Below are 22,656 nucleotides of genomic sequence, written 5' to 3'. Positions count from 1 at the left end.
TCCGGCTTGAAGCGGAAGCGACCAGACGGCAGAGGATTATGTTCGCAAATCAAACAAGGATTTGTCTCAAAACGATGATTAAAAAAAGCTGTGATATGTCATCATATTGGATGATGACGGTGTCGGTGATCATTCTCAAGTGTCGTGATCAGCACTGCTGCTGTTGTATCAGTCAGTGGTTGTGACCGGAGGGTCTTCAATCTCAATATGCCGCGGAGTTGCCATCCTGAAGTGCGTATGTAAACTCCCGAGCGTGATCGATCACCCAAATCACGTGACATGCATTTTATTTAGTAAATAATATTTAGTAAAACTACAGCTCTTATTAGTTGTTAAAAGTGTACTCATTAATAACTATTTAATCAAATGTCAAGGAAGAAAAAAATAGTTTTGTGACAAAGTGATGTGAGAGTTGGGCCGGGGCAGCAGGGGGCGGGGCGCGTTCGGTTCGACATGAGAGTATCGCGGTTCGAACCGTGGCTGTTGTATCGCGGTTTTTCGGTTCGGTTCGAATATCGTTACACCCCTAAACAATACCATATTTTTTGGTAAACCATATGACTAAATGATCATCTGTTTATATGCTGAGGTATTACCATGGAACATTTGCATAAAACACAGTAATACCACAGTGCGTCTTGTAGTATGTTTTAATTTCATAGTCAGTGCATTGACTGAATATTTGGTGTAGAAGTACTGTGAGGTGTGGACATACATCTTTCTTGTACTCTTGCTGTTCCAGTGAAAATCTGAGTGGTCATTGCCATGGAAACCCTGGAGAAGTATCAGGTACAGGCTTTGGGGTCTTTAAGTTGACGTTAAGGCATTGATGCAGTAGTGACCATAGCGATATGAATGTCTTCTGTTCTGTACTCAACAAATCTTACTTAAGTGATAGATGATCAAAATCAAATGACCTGCAACAGATTTTTTTCTGTTTTTTGAGTGTTTTATTATTCATAGACTGACTCTTTTTAAACTGACTACTGGGGACATGTTATGTGTTCAGTATTCACAATGGTTCATTTATTTGTCAATTTATTCAGTAAAACTCTTGGCTTTTAAGGCCATTTCTGAGGTTAAACGAGCCATGGTGGATTAGGTACTCATGACACAACCCACCCGTTCCGAGAGATGTGAGCGGTCCCCAGACACCTATTCACTGAAGGAACTCTGACTTCACTTGAAAGCAAAGCATTCCTATTGCTCTCTTTCTGTAGCTGTCATCCATACTGTCAGAGCATGTGTTTGCATACAAAAGCGACAGTATTATGTGCACATATATATCTACAGATATTTATCTTATGTCGCTTTACTGAAATGATAATAACCTTTGAAAGTACGGCATTGTAACAGGTTATTTTCAGCACAGCTGCGGTGCAGAATGAATTGAATTTATTCTCTCAGCAAAATATTCAGTTTGTATTTATTTTTTTAATTACTGCAGAGGAATTATCTAAATCATTTTATGTGCAGTGTTAAACAGTCTTTAGCTTGCAATTTAAAAAAAAAAATCCAAAATAATAATAATTTTTAATGTTTTTGAAAGAAGTATGTTATGGTCACCAAGGCTACATTTCTTTGATTAAAAAATACAGTTACAGCAAAAATATTTTGAAATACAAATAGTATTACAATTTAAAATAACTGTCTTCTATTTTAATATATTTTAAGATGTAATTTATTCCTGTGTTTTCAGTAGCCATTACTATGGTCTCCAGTGTCACAGGATCCTTCAGAAATCATTCTAATATGCTGATTTGTGCTGCTTAATATTTGTATTTATTTAATACTTTTCCCAGGGTTCTTTGAGGAAAATAAAGTCCAAAGGAACAGCATTTATTTGAAATATAAATATTTTTTAACATTATAAATGTCTTATATTTCATCAGTTTGCTGAATAAAAGTATTAATTTCATTAAAAAATAGATATATTGTTTTGTAGTATAATTCTTTCAGATTGAAAATTTCAGTGTAGAGAAACTCAGTTCCATGTTCCTCCTTGGTAATTTGCAGGCAAGTAAATATTTGTGTAAATCAGAAGAAAAAAAAGTCTCCAACCATTACTTGAAGCTATTTTAGATTAATGTGATGGCAGGCGAGTGAGCAGTATCAGCTGCAGAATGTGGTTGTGTGTAGTGGCAGCAGGAAGAAGGGAATTATAGCAAGTGTAAGCCTGGGGCCAGTGTGTCTGACAGGGCCTGTGCAGGGGGCTCAGTGCAGGGTTCCTTGTTTTGCTCTTAGACTGTTTGTTGCTTCTTTGGATTCCTGGCTCCAAGTTGTTGTTCTCGGGCCAAATTCTCATCGCACTCACAGAGTGAGTCAAAGAATGAACACTGAGTCCTCCTGCCAGCTGACTTTGAAGAACAACCCAAGCTTTCCATGACAGCCATCGACGTTACTGGCTCCCTGGGAGAGACGCTCTTAGGGGAAGCATTCTCCATAAAATGCTAATGTTAGATACTTCACTGAGCTGGAGATTCCCATGACATTGGTTAATCCATCACCTCCTTTCCTTCACTTTACCGAGAAGTCATTTGTCTCTTTACTCCTTTTATAAATTCTCTGTAAGCTCTTTGCCCACATCAGTTGTTGCAGTCAAGAAGAGTTGTAAGTGCACGTTTCGCTTAATTGCTAGTTCAATTACAAAAATGCAGTTTAAAAAAGCCTTTTTTAAATGCCAAATTCTTACTGTATTTTCTTACAGTAAATTAAATGCACAGGGTTACAAATACACAGTAAACAAGGATACAAATTAACTTTTTCAAGCCCAACTCCAACCATTTGGGCTCGAGAGTACTTTGGAAAATCGTTGTCACTTAACACAGTCTGCTGCTACATCAAGAAATGCTACTTGAATCATTGTTACGCAAGGAGAATGCTATACATCATTTCTATGTAGAGATGCTGCCGAGTTCTCTGGGCCCGAGCTCATCTCAGATGGTCCAAAAGACAGTGGAAATGTGTGCTGTGGTCCGATGGGTCCTACGGTTCAGCTTGTTTTTGGCAAAAACAGACTTTGAGTTCTCAGGCCCAAAGACTAAAGGAACCATCCAGACTTTCATCAGCGACAGGTGCAAAAGCAAACATCTGTCATGGAATGGGGGATGCATCAGTACAAACAGCATGGGTGACTTGTATATGTGTGAAGGTACTATTGATGTGGAGGCTTATATTGGGATTGTACAGAGACATATACTGCCATCAAGATGACATCTTTCCTGGGAAGCAAGACATCCAGGCCTCATTCTGCACGTGCTACAACAGAGTGGTTTTTAGACACTATAGTCTACACCATAGGACCAGTCAGGGATGTGCTGGACTGGCCTGCCTGCAGTCCAGACCTGTGTCTCTTATTGAAAATGTATGGCCCATCATGAAAAGGAGAATCAGACAACGATCACCATACTTTTGAGCATTTACTTTTATATGAGGTGAGATTGGGCAAAAATTCCACTTGCAAAATTGCAACAATTAAGGTCCTTGCACACTGAAATTTTCACACGTTAAAAAAATAAATACGACCTCACGTTGTGTCAATCACGTTTACAAACTGCCTCCAAAACTTTCGCCCGTCATAAAAAATTCGGTTCGGGTTCGATTTTCTGAGTTTTTCGCATCCGTAGCAAACAATTTGAGAGGTGTTTTGACAATTCAGAGCCACCGAATGACGAATACGGAAAAACGCATACGAAAATTTCGGACTCAGTGTGCAGGGACATTTAGTATCCTCAATTCCCAAATCATTAAAAAGTGTAATTAAAACTTTAGCCCGTCATAAAAAAATTCGGTTCGGGTTCGATTTTCTGAGTTTTTCACATCCGTAGCAAGCAATTTGAGAGGTGTTTTGACAATTCAGAGCCACCGAATGACGCATACGAAAATTATTTGCATACGAATATTACAACTTTTTTTTTAGAGTGTGTTGCAGTCATCAAAATGTAATTGTAAATTGTAAACATAATAATATATATATATATATATATATATATATATATATATATATATATATATATATATATATATATATATATATATATATTATGTTTACAATATACACTTAAGTTGGTCAGTGAAAACATTGGAAATCCATGCTTTTGACAGTAAAAGAGAATAGTTCACTGAAAGGTTCTTTGGCGAACCAAACATGGTTCTTCTATGGCAGTGCTGTGAAACGCCCCTTTTGGAACCTTTATCTGTAAGAGTGTAGTGGTAGAACAACAATATACAATCAATCATTAGTAATGCTCTAATATAGCTATCAGACCTGATTAGAGAAAACTAAAGACCTTATAGAAGAAGAAAAAAAAACTAGAACTGAGGAAACAAGACAGACAGACATAAATTTACTAATAAAGTTTATTAGTTCGATGCCATACAGTTCCTACCCTGTTTTACATGGAGAAACACGGTCTCGACAAAAGTGTTATTCTTTTGTTGTGGCATCTATTACAGTACAAAGTGGCTGCACATCATTAACTTCAAATCTGAGTTTACTGGTGGAATGAGGCTGACGGTTCATTCTTTCTTGTGCTTTCCCTTTCACATTCGGCACCAGTGATGCGTTCTCATTGAGTCTGATTATGAAGTTTGAAAGCAAATTCACTCTTTTCTTCTTCAAACCTGCCTGCCCAGATGAAGAACTCTATTAGATGAGGGGAGATGAAACATGGCAGTTAAGAGTCTGATATGCTCAAACGGTCCACATCCTCTCCCATTTGCCGTTTTGCATGTGATATTTATCTTGCAGATACTATTAAAATCACATGAAGCGTTCTTTGACTGATAGACGGAGTGGCTACACGGCGTCAAAGCAGAGAGATGATTATCACGATCTGATATTGACACCTCATTACGTTCATACTCCTGAACAGAGGATGCAAAAAACTTTCTCTGTGCGTCAGAGAGTTTGCTGTGGTGTTCTTCTGTGCTTGTAAAAGTTCTGCTTGAGGCGAGTTGAGTTTTCTACCTCTGTTCTGATAAAATCGTTCAGAGGCAACTGTCATGTCAATGATGGTCAGTAGGGGTAATAGGGTTAACTGCTGTTTGTATTATTTTTGTTATTGGACGTTTCTCAATTGTATAGATAGGGAAAGTGAGGCAGAATGCGATAAAGAAGAGAGATCCCCGCTAGGCCACATCTCGCACAGTTGTTTATGCTGAAATAACATTACTAACATCAAAGATGTTCTCAAGAAAATTGTCTAGGAAAAATAAATAACTTTTTTTGTTAGGCTGTGTTATTTGTTGTGATATTTGTAGTTTAGGGTATTTTCAGAGTAAGGTTGGACAGTATGTCAGATATGCACATGATTTGGTGATATACAATTAAGCAGCAGTATGAATTATGAAATAATTTTATGGGCCTTTTATGTGCCTGTTAAGTTTCTAGTCCAAGACTAGTGATTCTCAGTAGCAAAATTGGCATTAGAGTTGTTCATTTTGATTAATTTCTCTAGACTCTAAACTCTAGAAACTGTTTTGATTAAAAATTGATTAAAAACTAAATCATAAATTGGTTTGCATCATCACTTAAAAATGTACTGTGTGATTTGTTTATCATTTATTTATTTATGAATTTAAAGAACCCCTTTTTTTCTTAGTGTGAAGAACATTTTAATAATGTAAAGAACCTTGTGAAATGGAAAGGTAAGGTGGATGTTAAGGGTTATTTATGGAACCATAGATGCCAATAAACCCTAATTTTTAAGAGTGTTAATTGTAAGCAAATATTATTTCATTTCTGTCATGTTCAAATGTATCTTGGGTTGTAGTATACATTTTAAAAACCAAATCAAGATTGTTGAGAAGATAGCCTGCTCTTCTTTAATAAGAGTGATCATTTCATCATCTAGCTAATCCAATTAAATGTATTTGACCCGACAATAGCCAGGGTGAAGGAAACCTTTAAAGTGCAGAAAAGTTCAAGGTAAATCCCTCCTAGCTGCCTCTACAGTTTGTAGCTTGTACTACCAAGGTTTGATCCATGGTCGCTACACAGGATATGTGTTGCTTGAGGGGTCAAATATATGTGAAAGTCTTATTACGATCAGATACGTAGCTGGTTAACTGAGCAAAATGAGCACAGACGTGATCATTGCACCGAACTGGACAAGCAAACCGCAAATGTCTGCTGACAGCATGAGAAGTTTGGAATATTAGATTACTGGCAGGCACATCCATAAGAATGTTTACAGCATGTGAGTGGAATCAGAGTAGATGTATTGCATGGATTATACATCTACGAGTGGGTCTGAGTTTGTTATAAGCCATCAGTTAAGCGCCGACAGCCATCGGTCAATTAAGAATTACAGGCCAGACAAGCAACCAAAGGTTTTGAACTTCCTCAATAATCCTCTTTGGGTGTGACAGGGGTCAGTGTACTGTGGAACGAGTGGTGATGGGGTGAAGGATTAAATATGGTCTCTCCCGTTAAATGTGTCTACAAGTACCCAGCTTTTAACCTGACATCGCAGACGGCTGTCGCCGGGCAGGCTTTGGCTGCTTCTATTCTGATCTGTTGAGTTGATAGACAGATAAATCACAGATGTCCAAATGTGTCCAATTTTCTGACTTATGTGATCACTCGCATTCATCTCATGATGACAGGCGCTTTCAGGGGTCTTTTCGCCCATTGTATAAAACTGGCTCAAGTGTACAAATGGGGATGAGTTTATACAAACAAACTGTTAGAAATCCGCAAACCATTTCCAAACCGCAAAGAAGTTAAAAAGTGAACTGTTTTCTGTTGCAGTTCTAACACGTTTTGTTTATCTTACTATTTATACATAAAGCGTTAACAATGGCAAAGTTGTGGGTTCAATTCCCAGGACACACACACATACAATTTCACATTGGACAAAAACATTTGCAAAGTGCATAATTGTAAATTTACAATACTGTAGATTTTTTTTTTTGATAGAAATTAATATCTTTATTCAGCAAGGATGAAAATTCTATTTGTGCTAAATTTGGCTGCTAAATCTCAGCTTTGCCATCACAGGAATAAATTAGGCTACATTTTAAAATATATTCAAATAATAATAATAAATTGTAGTCATATTTTACAATATTACTGTTTTACTGTAGATCATATAAATGCAGCCTTGGTGAGAGCATAAGAGACTAATTCAAAAACATAAAAAAATCTTACCGACTGCAAACTAGTTACAGTTAGCAAACAGTTAGACCTGCCCCAAACAGATCATTGGATGAACCACACTTCATATTTGAAATCAAAATGAACCCTATTTATCTTCTTAACACGTTACTGGTGTTATTTGTAATAATTCATCCATGCATATATTTGTTTGAACTTATATAATCAAATCTTTAATCAAAATGACAAAATCTTCTTGTGATATGACTATCATTGCTGACATATGCAAGGCCGTCGGGTAAGCCAATCACATTCAGATCGGCAGTATGCATGAGTTGTCGATTAAATGGTGAAATTTTCACCATTTAATCAATAACTTATTGATAAAATCCAGCCTGACCCTACAATCATAACAGGGGGAAAGTATGTTGATTACAACTTCCATTTGCTGGCCTGTATGCAGCCCACAGTAAGCAATTCCTGGGCCCGGTACAAAACGGAGGGGCCCCTTTTCGGTGGCCTTGCGGTATGATTTCTGGTAGGGTGCATTTCTTCCTCCCAAACTATGTGCCGTGATGTACAGACACGTTTCTTCATTAAATATCCAAGGTCTTGTAGAAGAGGCCCTTAAGAAAGCAGAGATCGAGTGGCGCTCTTCTCTCTCTCTTGGCATGCAGTACCAACCCAAAGTGCCAGGCAAGCCAGCAAAAAAGCTGCCCATAAATAATTGTGCTCCTTGAATTTAGTCACTCTGCACTTGCGCTTCCTGGCTGTGAGTCAGTTCTCTCTACTTTATGCACTCTGACTGCTGCAAATGAAGATGTTTCAAACATTTTCCTACTTCTAATACCAACTGCAGATCGAGCTATTAAAAAAAGCTCAAATGATTTCCCCATAACCCTGGTTCTCCCAAGAATAGATCCTTGCATTTCATGGTGAAGTATTTTGTAGTTAGGCAAGAAGGTATCGTTGAAGGTGGCTTTTTTTTTACTTCAGTGATGGGCAGTAATGTTGCCTTCCAGGGAAGCTCCTATTAAAACAAGCCCATTTCCAACTACAACGTATCTTGTGCTTTTTCATGGAATTCAGCAGATACTTTTATTTATTCCAGGGCAAGTTTAGGCTGAACAAAATCTCTCATGTAATCTTAAAGGCTTCACAGAATACTAAACAAACCTCGGGATGATTGAGGTGGTGTAATGATGTTTCATTTAAATAATGAGAATGAAATAATGGGTTGATCACCACCTGGGGTGTTTCCTCTGAGGAGGCAAGGGAGGCAGTGCCTCCTCCAAAAAATTGGATGGGAAAATAATCCATATTACTAAAATAATACAGCGTAAATATTACAAAATGTGACATTAAAATGTGCATAAATCACTCATTTTTGTAAACGGTGACATCAGCAGGTAAAGTTACAGCGGGAGTCCGTGTTTCTCTTGCCTCCCCTGAGCCCATTGAGTTTTTACAGACCCCCTAAAGTGTGCGGTGGGTTTGATGGGGGGTAATTGCGAATAAATCGGGGAAAGTCACGTGAGAGGAGGCAATGCCTCCATCACGCTATTATTGGATATGATTGGTTTGTGCTATAAATCCCGCCTCTTTTTTTCTCTGTCTGTAACACAATGATGCCGTTAATGGGAAAACTGATTAAAAAGTAAGTGAACAGCTCAGCCACTTAGATATCACTGCTTTGTCACGTCAAAATCAAACTTAAAATTGCCTGAAAACATGACTGTTTTTTTTTTTAGTGAGCATTGAAATTAAAGGTACATCTTCGTGTCTGTGACCAGTGTTTACTGAGCTTGATGACTGATAGTCCAAAATAAGTTGACTATTAAAAAGAACAGCGGAACATCAGTTCACAAATAAAATATATTGTTTAAATCGTTACTGTCTTTATTTATTTTATTTGAATAAATGTAAAAATGAGATGAGATTTAGGTATACTAACGATGAGATTTAGGTATACTTGGTTTTAATAAACAGGACTTTACTTATATTATTATTGTAAAAATACAAAATAGAATTGTATTTGTTATTTTTGAATGTTATGTAAATTAATGTTTATTTAATCAGGAAAATGTGACAGCATTACGTGTAACTGTTTGGGACATAAATTTACATGTGATATATATATATATATATATATATATATATATATATATATATATATATATATATATATATATATATATAATATTTGTACAAATTGTTTAAACATTGTATAAACATGTGTATATATATATGTTTATTTATAAACATTAATCATCTCCTCATTTCAGAACACCACTGCAGTTGTTTATACCACCTTTGCTGTTTTTTATTTGATACAGTTGTATCAAATATGAAGAGGTCCAGGGTTATAAAAGGCTATTTAGGTAAAATATCCATATGTCACACATTTCAACACATAATTAAATGATTTTTCTTTTTGAAAAACAAACAAAAACATCAAAAGACTTTCATATGGTGAATACCAGATTTGTAACACTGTCTGAAATGAAAATATTGAAAACAAAGAACATTTTTATGATATTTAAAGGCATGTATTCATTTCATATGACAGTCATGATCTATTTGTACATGCCACCAATCATCCAAGCTGTCTGATATTAGACTTTTATCTTCAATTTGTACAGGTTGTAATGGTTGTATATGGAACTGACAACTTTTCGAAACCAAAGGCAAATTCTCTTACTTTCTTTCCAATGTCTGCTTCTCCATTGGGGAAACAACCTTTGAGTCCAACTGTCATTAACTAACCATGTATGCAACAAGGAACCAAGATTGAGTCTTGTGGTGTTCTGACTCCATGGCCTTTCTGCAGATATATTTCATTTGAGTTGATGAATGCAGAATGAATGCTGATGGTTTCCAGGTCATAAACACAATTACGAAGCTGATTTATGGCATGACAGATTGTTGAAATATATATATTTTTTCAATTGTAGGTTTTTTAACTCGCATTATAAATCAGGGTAGTGATGACAACCAGTAGTAAAATGAATTTAGAGTCACGGCCTCATGGCTGTTTGTGTGTTCAGGGTCTGTGCAATTTCTCTTCATAATATAGACTGCATGTTTGTAGGTCTTGTGAGCGAAAACTTCCTTTATTGCAAAGTTGATCAACTTTAGAAGACCCAAAGCTATCTTTGAAAATATAGTTCTGTGAGGACATAAGGATCGCTTCTTTTCACATGACCTTTCATAGAGATTTCTGCACCCTCACACTTCCTCTTCTCACATCTCAGCATGGGGAAGGATTGAACTGAGTCAACTGAAAGCACACACCAAGCCATTGCGAGAGAAGAACTCTCTCAGTATTAATAGCAGACTTCTGCTGTGATCCTGCAGTGAGAAGAAACACGCAAATGATGTTCCCGGTCTGGGCTTTAACCTTTAATGTTTTAATCATTCCAGAAATGAGTGCAGTTGATTTAAAGATCAAGGCTGGAGTTTGCTCTGTACTCCCTTTAGTCAGAACAGGTTGCTATCTAAATCATCTTTTTTCAAGATTAGCATGTCAATCAATTTGAACCTCTAAACTAAACATGCCGACTCATGTTCAAGGGTCTATATGTGCATATATAAATTGAAAATCTTATCATGACAATCGTATTTGAAACATCAGTTATTTCTTAATCTCACCAAACCTTTGAGGATGCAATTTATTCTACTGGATTTTCCACTTTGGAGAGAAAAGTTCTAATGGGTTTGAATGCAGCAGTTTCGTTTGTGAGTGTTTTGGGGTTTGTTCATCACATTCCTTTAGGTTAATAAAGTCTTTTGGAATTGGAGATGGCACCAATGTGGCAACATTTGCGATTATTTGTTACGTTGTTCTGTAATTTTATATATTTTGATAAGAACAAATACAGGAATTTTCACCAGATGACTTTAATAGCTTTATTTGGAAATGATTAATAATTTTAGATTGGTATGAGTGATTATGTAGAGCAGTACATCTGCATAGAATTTTTTTTTTTAAGTGCCGTGACACACCAAGCCGACATCAAAGAACTAGCGGCGACAAAAGCTGATTGTGTTGTTGCCTCTCGTCGACTGTGTCTTAGCCAAAAACCTGTGCTTGAACACACCGAAAGGAATAAAGGCGACTGCCAGCTAGCATGTGCGTTCCACTCCTGTGTGTAAGGAAAGAACTGTCTATATCATAAGGTATCAATGGTCTATATTTATCATTCAAAAAGAGAAACTAAAACTAGACCTGCAGATATACAAACCGTAAACAAAGCAGTGCTTGCTTACCGTTTTGAATATCAATCATGCTGATCACTTTCTTCATTCCAGTTGGCTCATGTTGTAATGACAATATTCACGCATTCAAATGCTCAGGTAAGATGACGTAAAATTGTAACTGCCTTCTGTCCATGCTGTCTTGACTTTGCTCGCTTTCATCACTTGCTTTTACTTTTTTACTCGTTCAGCCAATCAGAGAGATCTCTCTTTCTCGTCCGACGCCAGGCATGACTAGAGCCGACGTGTGGAACGCACTGCAAAAAACTAGGCCGGCAGACGCTCACCAACAGGCCGATGTTGGCCCACTGTAGGCTTTGTGTGTCACGACCCTTAAACATTTCCAACACCATTGAATTAGACTTATTCCACACTTTGGTTTCAAGGGACAGGTTTAGAGGAGCGACAAATGCATTAAATGTACTAATTTAATTAACTGAATTATGTTCTGCTTAGTTGTTTACTGCCGGTTTCTTGATTATTAATTTAGAATCAATATTAATAACATAGAATTAATTTTTGCACACTGAGTTCTAAACGCCTAAACAGAAGCAAAACAAGTCTGGTGGAAATTTTCTCTTGCCGGTCTGTTGTACTGAGTGAGCTACATCCAAATAATTGATGTGCTGAAGATACTGGATTTTTTTATTTTTTTTTATTCACAATCACAGGACATTCGTAGATATTAGTATGTATTTGTTTGTTTGGTTTAACTGTTGGCTTTCTATATTCAAATATTACTAAATAACTTCTAAATTTCTCTTTCAAAATAACTTCCACTCTTAGTTTCTACATTGATGTGTGCTGATATTTGAACTTTATTTTAATTATAGTTATTTCTCAACAAAGAGAATTAAATCTTTTTTTAACACTGTTTTTTCATACACAACTTTCCTTATTGTGTGTTAAATATTAAATAACTACAGAATAATATTAATATTTCTTTACTATTCTGCTTTAAAATAATAATAATGTTAGGTTTCAGTCTGAAAAGACTCAATGCGAGACTCATCAAAGCTTGAAAAAAAATCACATTGTCTAATGCCTTTTTCTATATATTTTTCAGAATTATATTTTAATGCGCTTATATTGCTGTGTATTTAAATGCTCTCTTTATGCTGTTATGTCACTTATCCTCAAATGACCTATGCATGCGTGTTTATATCTTTCAAATGATCGTTCCCTCATTTGTTTGTGTTTGTTTATGGGTCGAAGATCGCCTGGGGGTCTATCGAGGTGAACGACGCTGACATGTGTCAATCTTTAACAAGGTGGTAGACACGAATCCCTAAGATGTTCTATCACACCATTGGCTGTCTCTAAAATCAAAACCCGCTTATTATGCAAGCTGTCCAAATCCATTTGATTCCATCCTTTGCCAATATGGAGCTGTCACTCTCTATCAAAACGCTGATATTTATATTTACCGTTTTACACTGTGAGACTCCGGATCCCTGTCACGGGGGAGCTGAATTGGAGAGTCCCAAAAAACCATGAATCCATAAAGGCACTTGAGAAACATTCTGACAAGCTGTGAAGACGTGAAATTTTTATGGGTTTGATAAACATGTTTTGTCATCAGGGGAATTGAGTGCATATTTTTTAAGCAGACATGGAAGAGAGTCTATACTTCAGGCCTGTTTGGAGGTCTCAACCTTTAAAAATCAACATGGGGTAACGTATCTCTTGATGTCCTCGCACGAAACGATCAAATGCCAACATGGCTTAAAAGTGCTCAGCAGGCAGTATGCTAAACATGGCAAGGGTCTGCCTTCATCTTGATTTGCCTGGCGAACAAGCTCGTTTCCATGTCTGCTGCAGATGGAGGGGGAATTGAGATCTCCTCCATATTAGTGATGCATTGTTTTAATCCCATTTGTAATGCTTATCAAACGGCATGAGCTTTCTCAAACACTCGGCTAATTTGGAAAACAAATCAGTGGTGGCCTTGTCATTTGATTAGTGCTGGTTTTGTTAGGCTTCCTTATTAGCCTAATTAGGTCTTTGTGAGTATGAGATATGTGCCCAGGGGATGTGGCCAGTGGAGAAACTGACCTCCAACGCGATTGACCCTGCGCCAGCTAAATGATTCCTAGCAGATGTAGATGCCAACAGCCAACCCTTAATAATTTTCCTCTTTTTTTTTTTTTAACAAGCAAGCGTACATTTTTAGCTAAATTAGCTTATTATCACTCTGGGGTGATGATATGACCACTTCTCTAAATGTAGACAGCTTGACAGAGCTTCCCCCCTTGTGTCAGATAATATAAAGAGACAGTTTGAGATTGTTATCTGCAATAAATGCTGAATTGCCGGAAGAGCAGATCTAGGCAAATATACAGTAGACTGAGGTTTTCCAGTACATGAAAATCAGCTGGGATAACAGTGACTACAACTGATGGATAACCGTTGTTCTTCATTAATAGCAAACGCCTGCCCAACAGGTCCAGTCCCACTGTTTTATCTTGTTTCTAAATTGTTTCCTGTCACAGTTCCATTGACAGTGTTGGAGATTAGAGGATCAGACAGTTGGATATCTTCTATAGTGGGGCTTTAGATAATGAATAATGGAGCATAATCAAAGTCTTCAATGCATTCTGCTTTTTATAGTACCTACCTGCAGTATCATCAGTGACAAAACTATGGTGAAGACAAGAACAATCCCAGTTGACTGAACTTGTGGGCTCCAATGAGCAAGTTCTTATAGTTTTAGTCAGTTGTGTTTTCTCTCACTTTTGTCTCTGCGGGATTAACTAGAGGGATAAAGGTCAGGTAAACTTGATAAAATATTAATAACTCTCTCTGCAACCAGTGTTGGCTTCTGCCAGTGTTCAGGAAAATCACCACTACATGCAGCTGGTGAGATGCTACAAAAAATAATTGCTTTTTTTTTGTTCCACATACAATTTCCTGAGTGGATATCATATTTAAACTTCTGTGTATTCACATGAGATGAAGAGTCCAGGAATATCAGCCTTCTAGAAAAAGCGGTTTTGATCTAAAAGAGAGTGGGTCGCCCCTTCATGGGTGGCACCATGTTGAAATCACATAACCAGCTGCATCATGCAGTTGACCCAGTTATTTTTATTTTATATACTGCTTTGAGCCAGTAGTCAAGGTGCATAACAAGGCATAAACATATGTATTATGAGAAAAACAGATGAAAAATATATATAAATGAAAAGAGTTAGTGTGAAGCAGCAGATGTTAGTAAATAAACTTCATTTATCCAGGCCAGTAGGTGTTAGTCTAAAGTTCAAAACCACTAGTACTGTTGGAAGTTGGGACAAATAAGAGTCAGCTAAACTCAAACAAAATCTTATTGATTGCACCTTTAATATATATATATATATATATATATATGTGTGTGTGTGTGTGTGTGTGTGTGTGTGTGTGTGTGTGTTTTAGTTGTTTAGTATATGAAAATGGGAGTTGAACATGTGAAAATCTTCTTCAGCTCTGACTGAGATGATACTTGGGATTAAGAGAAAGCCGGACTTTAGATTGTGCACTGACAATGCAGACCAGTTTAAATTCTGCCATCCACTTACACTATTAAACTTTCAGCACTTGGAAGTGCTCCAAAGCGGCCGTTTGCTTTTATTAATATGTCAACACGTGGCACAGTGTCAGCCTAGTGGTACTCTCAAATATTTACCCCACACGCTCACGAAACATTCTGAGATCCGTAATGCCCACTTGAACCCTTAACAAGGCCATGTTTCCAAACAGAGCAGTGTAGGGATGAGGCGATCCCACGTCTGTGTAAAGCTGCATTAGCCCGCTCAACCATTCAACCAGCTGTGGAACTCGGAGAGCTAAGTGGGCTCGGCCGGGGTCCTGAGCACAGATGGGGACCTTTAATTTTTAAAGCTGTTATTCGTGTAGCTGAGCTCTCTGTGTATTGTGTCACGGTGCATATGAGTGCTAATTCAACCCTGCATCTCGCTCCTACTTTCCCTTGCCATCCCTGCTGTATTCACTCAATCTACAGAGATAAGAAACATCAACAGCCCTTCTCTGACCTCAGATGCCTTCTGTTATGAGAATGTTTGAGAACTGGTCAGAATCAGATTCCTGATGGATGTGTGGATCTGTGACGCACAGAGCTCCAACATTGTTTTTTACTACATTCAGTCATCCATCCTCCATCCATTTTAATTCAACACCCCATCCTTTGATCACATTCAAACACCGCATCCATCCTCTATCTCTTTCAGACCATCCATCCATCCATCCATCCATCCATCCATCCATCCATCCATCCATCCATCCATCCCATGGAGGTATGAGGTGTTGGATTTCAAACTCATCTATCCCAATCCAACACTTCATCCCTCTATCCATCCATCCACCCATTCATCAAACCAATTCAAAATAGGGTTGTCAAAAGTACTGACATCGGTACCAAGTCAGTACTGATATTTAAAAAATATCTTTGATTGGCCACTGTGTTGACGCGCTCAACATATATGTCTCTAATTGACTACAATGATCAACACTTCTAAAACACAGAGCGCTTGCACAAACAGGCGTCTATCAGCGGATCCCTAATATATACACTGATAGACGCCTGCTTTCAAACGCTCCCGTGTGTATTTGTGTTAGCGCTGGGTGAAGAGCATCAAAGATGTCTATTTACAACATGTTTTTGAAGCGTTGATCATTGTAGCCAATCACAGACATATATGTTGAGCGCGTCAACACAATGGCCAACCAGAGGTGTTTAAGAATCTGTTCAACAGCGCTCAAAATTCATCATCACATTTTTTAAATTTCAGTACCGACTTAATACCGGTACTTTTGTCAAAAATCGGTACTTTTGACAACACTAATTCAAAAGCATCATCCATCCATCCATTCATCCATCCATCCATACACCTCATCCCTCCACCTGTCCATCCAATTTAAACACCTCAGTCATCTACCATATCATTCAAACTCTCCATCCATCCATCCCTTCATCCGTCCATTCTATTCAAACATCTGTCTTCCACCATCTTAATCAAACTCTCCATCCGTCCGTCCCATGGAGGATGAAGTGTTGGATTTCAAACAATCATCTATCCAAATCCAATTTCATGACACTTGCAGTGTTTAACAATCCTTGTTAAACACTGCAAGTGTCATGAAAGAATTAGCGATGGACCTTTTTTAATTTAAAGGGCCTGAATGTTAGAATTTATATGTGAAGGACTCGGGACGTTTTTGCCAGGAAAATCAAAAGGATGTGATTTTATGTGTGCTCCTGGGAGCCTCTCTTTTGTTAGATTAGCGATGGAGTCCACTAACATCAAATGCAGAGCACAACACAAACTAAAATAATAAGTTTGCTGTTTCACAGTAACAGCAATATAAACAATGTTAGTCTGTAATGATTTAACGAGGTCAACTACAATGACACATGAAACGAATGCTTAACCAATGTTCAGGATAATGCCAAAAGAGCTATTCTGTACTGTAATGACAATGTGTCATGCAAAGCTGGTGCAAACATATCCACATGATCAGATGCTTCCTTAACTGCTGGTTCTCTCTTCTGTCATTAATGTTGTGTGTGTATATTGGTATTTGAGGAGAGCATGCAGTACATAATCAAGTTTGGTTTCTTGTATGTGTGCAGAAGTGCACGAACAAGCAATAAGTTCAGTTCAGTCAACGGCCACCGGTGTTGCTAATAACGGGTTTCTGAATTCTACATATAGCCACTTTTACTTTTTAATTTAGCTGAGAGCTCACTTAAACTGATTCACTTACAGATAAGTCAGTTTAAAGAGAAAAATCGGACAAAATTTGTCATCTATCTATCCACACATACATACATACATACATACATACATACATACAGTACACACACACGTCTGAATAAAATCATTTGAACTAATAAACTGCTTTGCTTTACAAATAGTGTTTTAAAAATATATTTTTTTAAATTACTGGAAAATGATTTAAAAAAAAATACTCATTAACAAATTTTTATTTATAAATTTTTTTTCAGTGCAAGAGTCTGCATAATAGTCCTCATTCCATCATCTGTCCTCTTGAGATACAGAAAGTGTGTATGTGTGCGACTTCTTGTCATGTCAGAGTGCAGTGTGCTATCTTGTTTATTCTCAAGTGTCTGTGGCGTTGTTTACATGTCACTTGAACCTTTAGATCAGGGCCTGCACTCAGTGTCTGTTGCAACACATGACCTGACATGTCATTGCTTGACAACACAGTAAAGGCTGACAGATTGTCACAGGCCATTAAGATGGCTTCCATGAAAATAATAGCAACCGTAGGTGGAGAAGACAAAATGAGATCTGTGTTCAACCTGAAATGTCATCCTGTGTTGTCTCCATGTTCTGATCACCCTTAGGAAAGCCCTTGCAAATCAAAATATATTGAGATTGAATAAATCTCAAACAAATCGAAATAAGTTTGTTTGTGTCAGGATAACAGCATGTTAACAGTTCCAGAAAAATGACTACTTTTATTGTGCTCATATTGCATTTGCAAAACAAGGTGGAAAGGAAGGCCTCTTTGTATCTGTTCCCATTGACTTCCCGTGTCTCCATCAGGCTATAGTCTCTTTGATCCACATTGATCCCCCTACTCACTGTTTTCCTTTTCACTGAAGAGGTCGGGGTTAAGGTTAAGCTGTGCTTTATTCTTCTCTCACACACTCTCCAGGCATTATAATAGAGTCTGCAGCACTGCACGGGTCAGGAAGTATGACACACCTTGAGCGTTTGTGAAGAAATGTGCTGTATAGATTCCTCAATCCCATCGCGTCTGCTGTGAAACCATCTTTTTCATCCTTTGCCAGAGAGTTCAGGTGTGTTAAAACCATTACTGTGTGATAATGTCCCCTGTCATTGCGCTGTTCCCTTTTATGGCCCTTGATAGATGTGTGTGTGAGCAGAATGATGGGAAATGGAGAGCTCTGATGCAGGAGGATCAATGGGGAAGCTTGGTTAAGAAGTTTTTGCCGTGTGGTGTGGCTAGACGATATTAGAACACGATTGTGCGTGGGCTCTTTTTGCTTGTCTCTTGAGGGAAAACGTAATGTCTGCATCAGTTAGAAGCAGGCAAACAGCGTACACAGCTACAAAAAGCAACAGTGGCACCCACAATAAAGACCAATAGGCGGGGGGGGGGGAATGAAAGATGTTGTGTTGAAATAGTTCAAATAGTGTTTCATTCGATTTCAGAACGGTTGCGATGGTAAAACAACAGCTATTAGAGACTTCAGCCAGTGAGATATTCTTTTTCCTATTTTCTTTTTTGTCTCTCTTTCTTCCTGGATTATCTATTTAAAAACAAGTACTAGTTGTAACATTATTTATTTGTATACCATGTTTATGGGTCAATGACAAACAAGAGTGTACACAATAAAAGAAAATTAATCTATTTTAAAGCACATGTGGCTAGTTCTTAGAAATGTCCTTTTTGTAGTTTTTTAGTTTCATGTTTTTTTTTTTTTTTTTCATGTTCAAGAAAAGCTGAATGACTTTAAAAATGTCAACTTAAAAATCTGTGTCCAATCCCACAGCATTTTCAATAAATATAACAAACATTTTATCTATTGAGCGATTTATCATCATCCTCATGCGGCACAAACTGTAAAAGGCCATATTAAACCTATACTGTCACTATACAATTATTATTATTTATTTTTTTAATCAGTCTCCTTCCAAGTAATTTCCTAAGTTTGGAAATAATGCAAAATAGACTGCAGCGACCCTGCAGCTAAATGCCTAAACAGGTAGACAACACCAGCTATGTAAATATGTCTGTCTCAGATACAAGTTGAACACAAATAAAGGATTAAAGTAAATAAGCTATACGTTGGTTAGAGCTCAGCTGTGATGATGCAGTTATCTCCCGTGCCCCTGAAGTTGTCAATAACTGCATTAGAAGTCATCAATAATGTTGTTAACGTTGCTGTTACGACAGCTTTCACCACATCAGTGAAAGCTGAACTGCTGTCATGTTCTCTGGCAGCTGACTGAGTTTCGACACAACTAGAACATTCCCAGTTCTTCATTACATCACGCTCAGTTGACGTATTAATTTTTTATTTAAATTGAGACGGGTTAGCAACATGGCAATTATTTGCTTCTAACTATGGAAGTGTGAGTGCTGTGTTTGTAGTAAGGGATTCTATCAAATTACAGTCTCTTTTTTGATACCTTAGCACGTCCCAGAGAACTTGAGGAATGATTAGCACCATCTTTGGTTTTGGAGGATGCCAAATCCTGAAACTTTATATCTGAAACACTTTCTTAAAGGGAAAGTTCACCCCAAAAATTAACATTCTGTAATTTATTTATCCATGTCGATCTAACATTTTTGAGGAATGCCCTTGCCACTCTTGACAATATAATGGAAGTGATGGATAAACCAAAAAGTATCATAAATGTGGTCCTTATGGTTTAATCATAACCCTTTGGTAAGCTGGGAGGTGAAAAGTCATACTTATAAGGACAAGTGTGTTCAAATCACTGTTGTCGAGTTAGTACCTCATCTTTATTAATTACAAAAAATACTGCAAGTTTTGTTTTAACTCTACTTCTACAAAATGATGAACAAATAATGCACATTGTGTTTTTGCTACACTTTTTAAAAATCAATTTATGAAGCCAATGTATACTTAGTTACATGTTGTATCTTAATTGTACAACACTATCATATTTTTTTTAAATCCAGTTTCCCACTCATAATTTCGACTTTGTGGTGGCATGTGCTCTCAACTAGTAAATACAATCTTTCTGTCATGACTTGAACACTGTAATGCAACAGCTTTGTGTGAGAAACAGACCAAAATTTAAGTTTAACTGAAACTTAATCAATAACTCTCCTTGGCATGTTCATGAGAGTTGTTTCATGAACAAATAATTTCTTTGAGCTCAATCTTTTTATAAATCATACGATACAGTTCACAAAACTGGTCTGAATGAAAACACACTGTTTGGGTTTTCAAGTTTAACTTGGAATATTGCATGCGAGTCATTTGAACTTCATTTCTCATGACATGATATGAGCATTATTTTGATCAGATTTTCTGATGTAATAATAAGATTTGATGACACTTTGAGCTTTATCTAGTTCTTCCATGCCTGGTGTTTGAAATGTTTCCTTTGCTAAGTCCACAGCTAAGAACTAAGAGAGGGAGAAGAACACACAAAGCTCTAGGGATGGGAATTCGGTCCCTGATGAAAAGAACCACGCTGGTTCGTCCACCCATATCTATATTATGCATAAAAGCAACTGTATTTTTAGGAAAGAATGTAACACTGGAATTCAGACACTGCTACATTTCCTCAAACATTGTGGGCATTGTGGATGCTATGGGACCTGTTCATCTCAGTGCAATATAATAATGTGGTCTTGTTGTTTTTTTAGATTTCTTGACTCCAGAAACATGTGGGGTGGCTATAATGATGGTGACCAGCAAGGTCATGTGAGTGCACGAATGGAGACCAGCTTACCCATGGGTACCACCAGCATTTCTGTATCCCAGCAACAGTCTCCGAAGAAGTTTGCTCCTGTTGTGGCTCCTAAGCCCAAGTTCAACCCCTATAAACAACTTGAGGGAACACATGAGGGATCTGGTAAGATTTATAGCCTTGACTTTTTAATTATTAGCATTTGTACATATTTGCATATGACCATGGTCAGAACGCATGTACGGGTTTGCAAAATGTGTTTTTCCACCGGAGGATCAGAACTGGGAAACCATGATCGACTTGGAGTCAAAATGCAGAAAAACGATGCAGCAAATTGAATTACACAGACTAAAATGTGGCTTTTACCCAAAAACTCAAGATTTAAAACTCGCTTGAAATATCCAAGGACGTTACTGTACCAGGACTGCAGGACACAAGGGCTCTTGGTCTATCTTGCATCATACTAAAAAGTCTTGTCTGGCTCTTTGAAGCTGTCGTCTTGCCAATGACATTTTATTTTGGAGGACATGTGACCATCTGACCATGAAAGTCCGCCAGTGGTAGCCATTTATATGCTGAATCTATCTTAGCACTTTTAAAAAGACATCTGGAAAACACACTCACACATTGAAATCAGACTGTTGGCTCTGTGGCTTTTACGACTTTCAATTTCATGGCAGTGCATTATCTCTCAGTATAACTGAGACCACTATACAACAAAATCTGTAGACTAATTGTTATACATTCGTTATACATAAGGTCTGAATGATTTGTTCACAAAACACACTGATTTGGTTGTCAAGTTAAACCTGGAATATAACACATAAGTCATATGAACTTCTTATGTCATGAAAGAACTTGCATACAAAACAAAAAATGATATACACTACTTGTTGTAAATTGGCTCCCAAAACTTAATCCGAAATTCAAAATATATGATTGTTTTTGCATTTTATTTTAAAGAAATATAGCACAAGAATATTGTCTGTCAAAAGACAGTCCTAAAATTCAGTTGAGAGTTCATTGTTTCATGTGGAACTGGTGGACTGACCAATGGTATTTTATTTTTTACTTGATTGATAAATGAATAAAGAAAAGCAATTGGCAATTTAAAAGCTGCATTTAAAAATTATGAATTTAAAAAATATATATATTTTTATTTTTACATTTAACTAGTATTTTTAACAACAATTAAATTCAGTTATAATTGTCCATTTATTTGTCATTTTGAAATATGATTTATTAATTTATTTTTTTATTGTAATATTTAATTGCACTTTTAAACATAAACCATTTTAAATGTTTATTAATTTGTCAATTTAAAAAGTATTTGTCCATTTACATTTTTATTTTCAAATTAATTAATTGATAATTCCTTTATTTTATTTTTAAGTGGCACTTCTTATCATCCATACAAGAACCCCACTTTTTTGTTAGATTTTTGATTAGAAAATAGATAAATTGTTTAAAATAAGGACACCTCGTATTTTGGACATTAGGTTGTTAGCCTTTGTGTTACATGTCTTTAGCTAATGTGATGGATAACAACTGTGGTTATTCTGTCAGGACACCTGTGGGAATTGAACTGATCCACTAAAATCACCTTGAGACCACCTGGTTAAAAGCAATGAAATTCATTGACTTAAGTGTCGAAATACTTTGTGTTTCCACTGTACATTTTTTTTTTTTAAAGTCCTCTGTTTATTTGGTTCAACATTAATGACCAAAATCACCAAACCAAGCTATAATCATTTACATTAGTGCTTCATCAGTGAGTCTGTTGGCGGTGAATGTGTGCGAGTTGTTCATGTGTAATGGCCTCACACGATGTCTAATCAGGACTCTGTGCTGAGACTCTGTGTGCTG

General features: G+C 37.0%; 1 protein-coding gene across 2 annotated transcripts in view; it reads left to right on the top strand.

Moving 5' to 3' along the window:
* The window catches only part of lpp (LIM domain containing preferred translocation partner in lipoma), a 206,374-nt gene that overhangs the window by 40,897 nt on the left and 142,821 nt on the right, over positions 1-22,656 (top strand). For both annotated transcript variants that reach the window (XM_084129509.1, XM_084129510.1), the window contains one exon: positions 20,747-20,955. In XM_084129509.1, coding sequence (XP_083985635.1) covers positions 20,766-20,955 — 190 coding nt within the window. In that variant the 5' untranslated portion in view covers positions 20,747-20,765. The remainder of the gene's footprint in view (positions 1-20,746; positions 20,956-22,656) is intronic.

The sequence above is a fragment of the Abramis brama genome, assembly GCF_963993115.1.
Source record: "Abramis brama genome assembly, chromosome: 11".
NCBI classification, from domain to species: Eukaryota; Metazoa; Chordata; class Actinopteri; order Cypriniformes; family Leuciscidae; genus Abramis; species Abramis brama.
The sequence above is the reverse complement of the archived record's forward strand: the minus strand, read 5'-3'. Positions and strand labels throughout refer to the sequence as shown.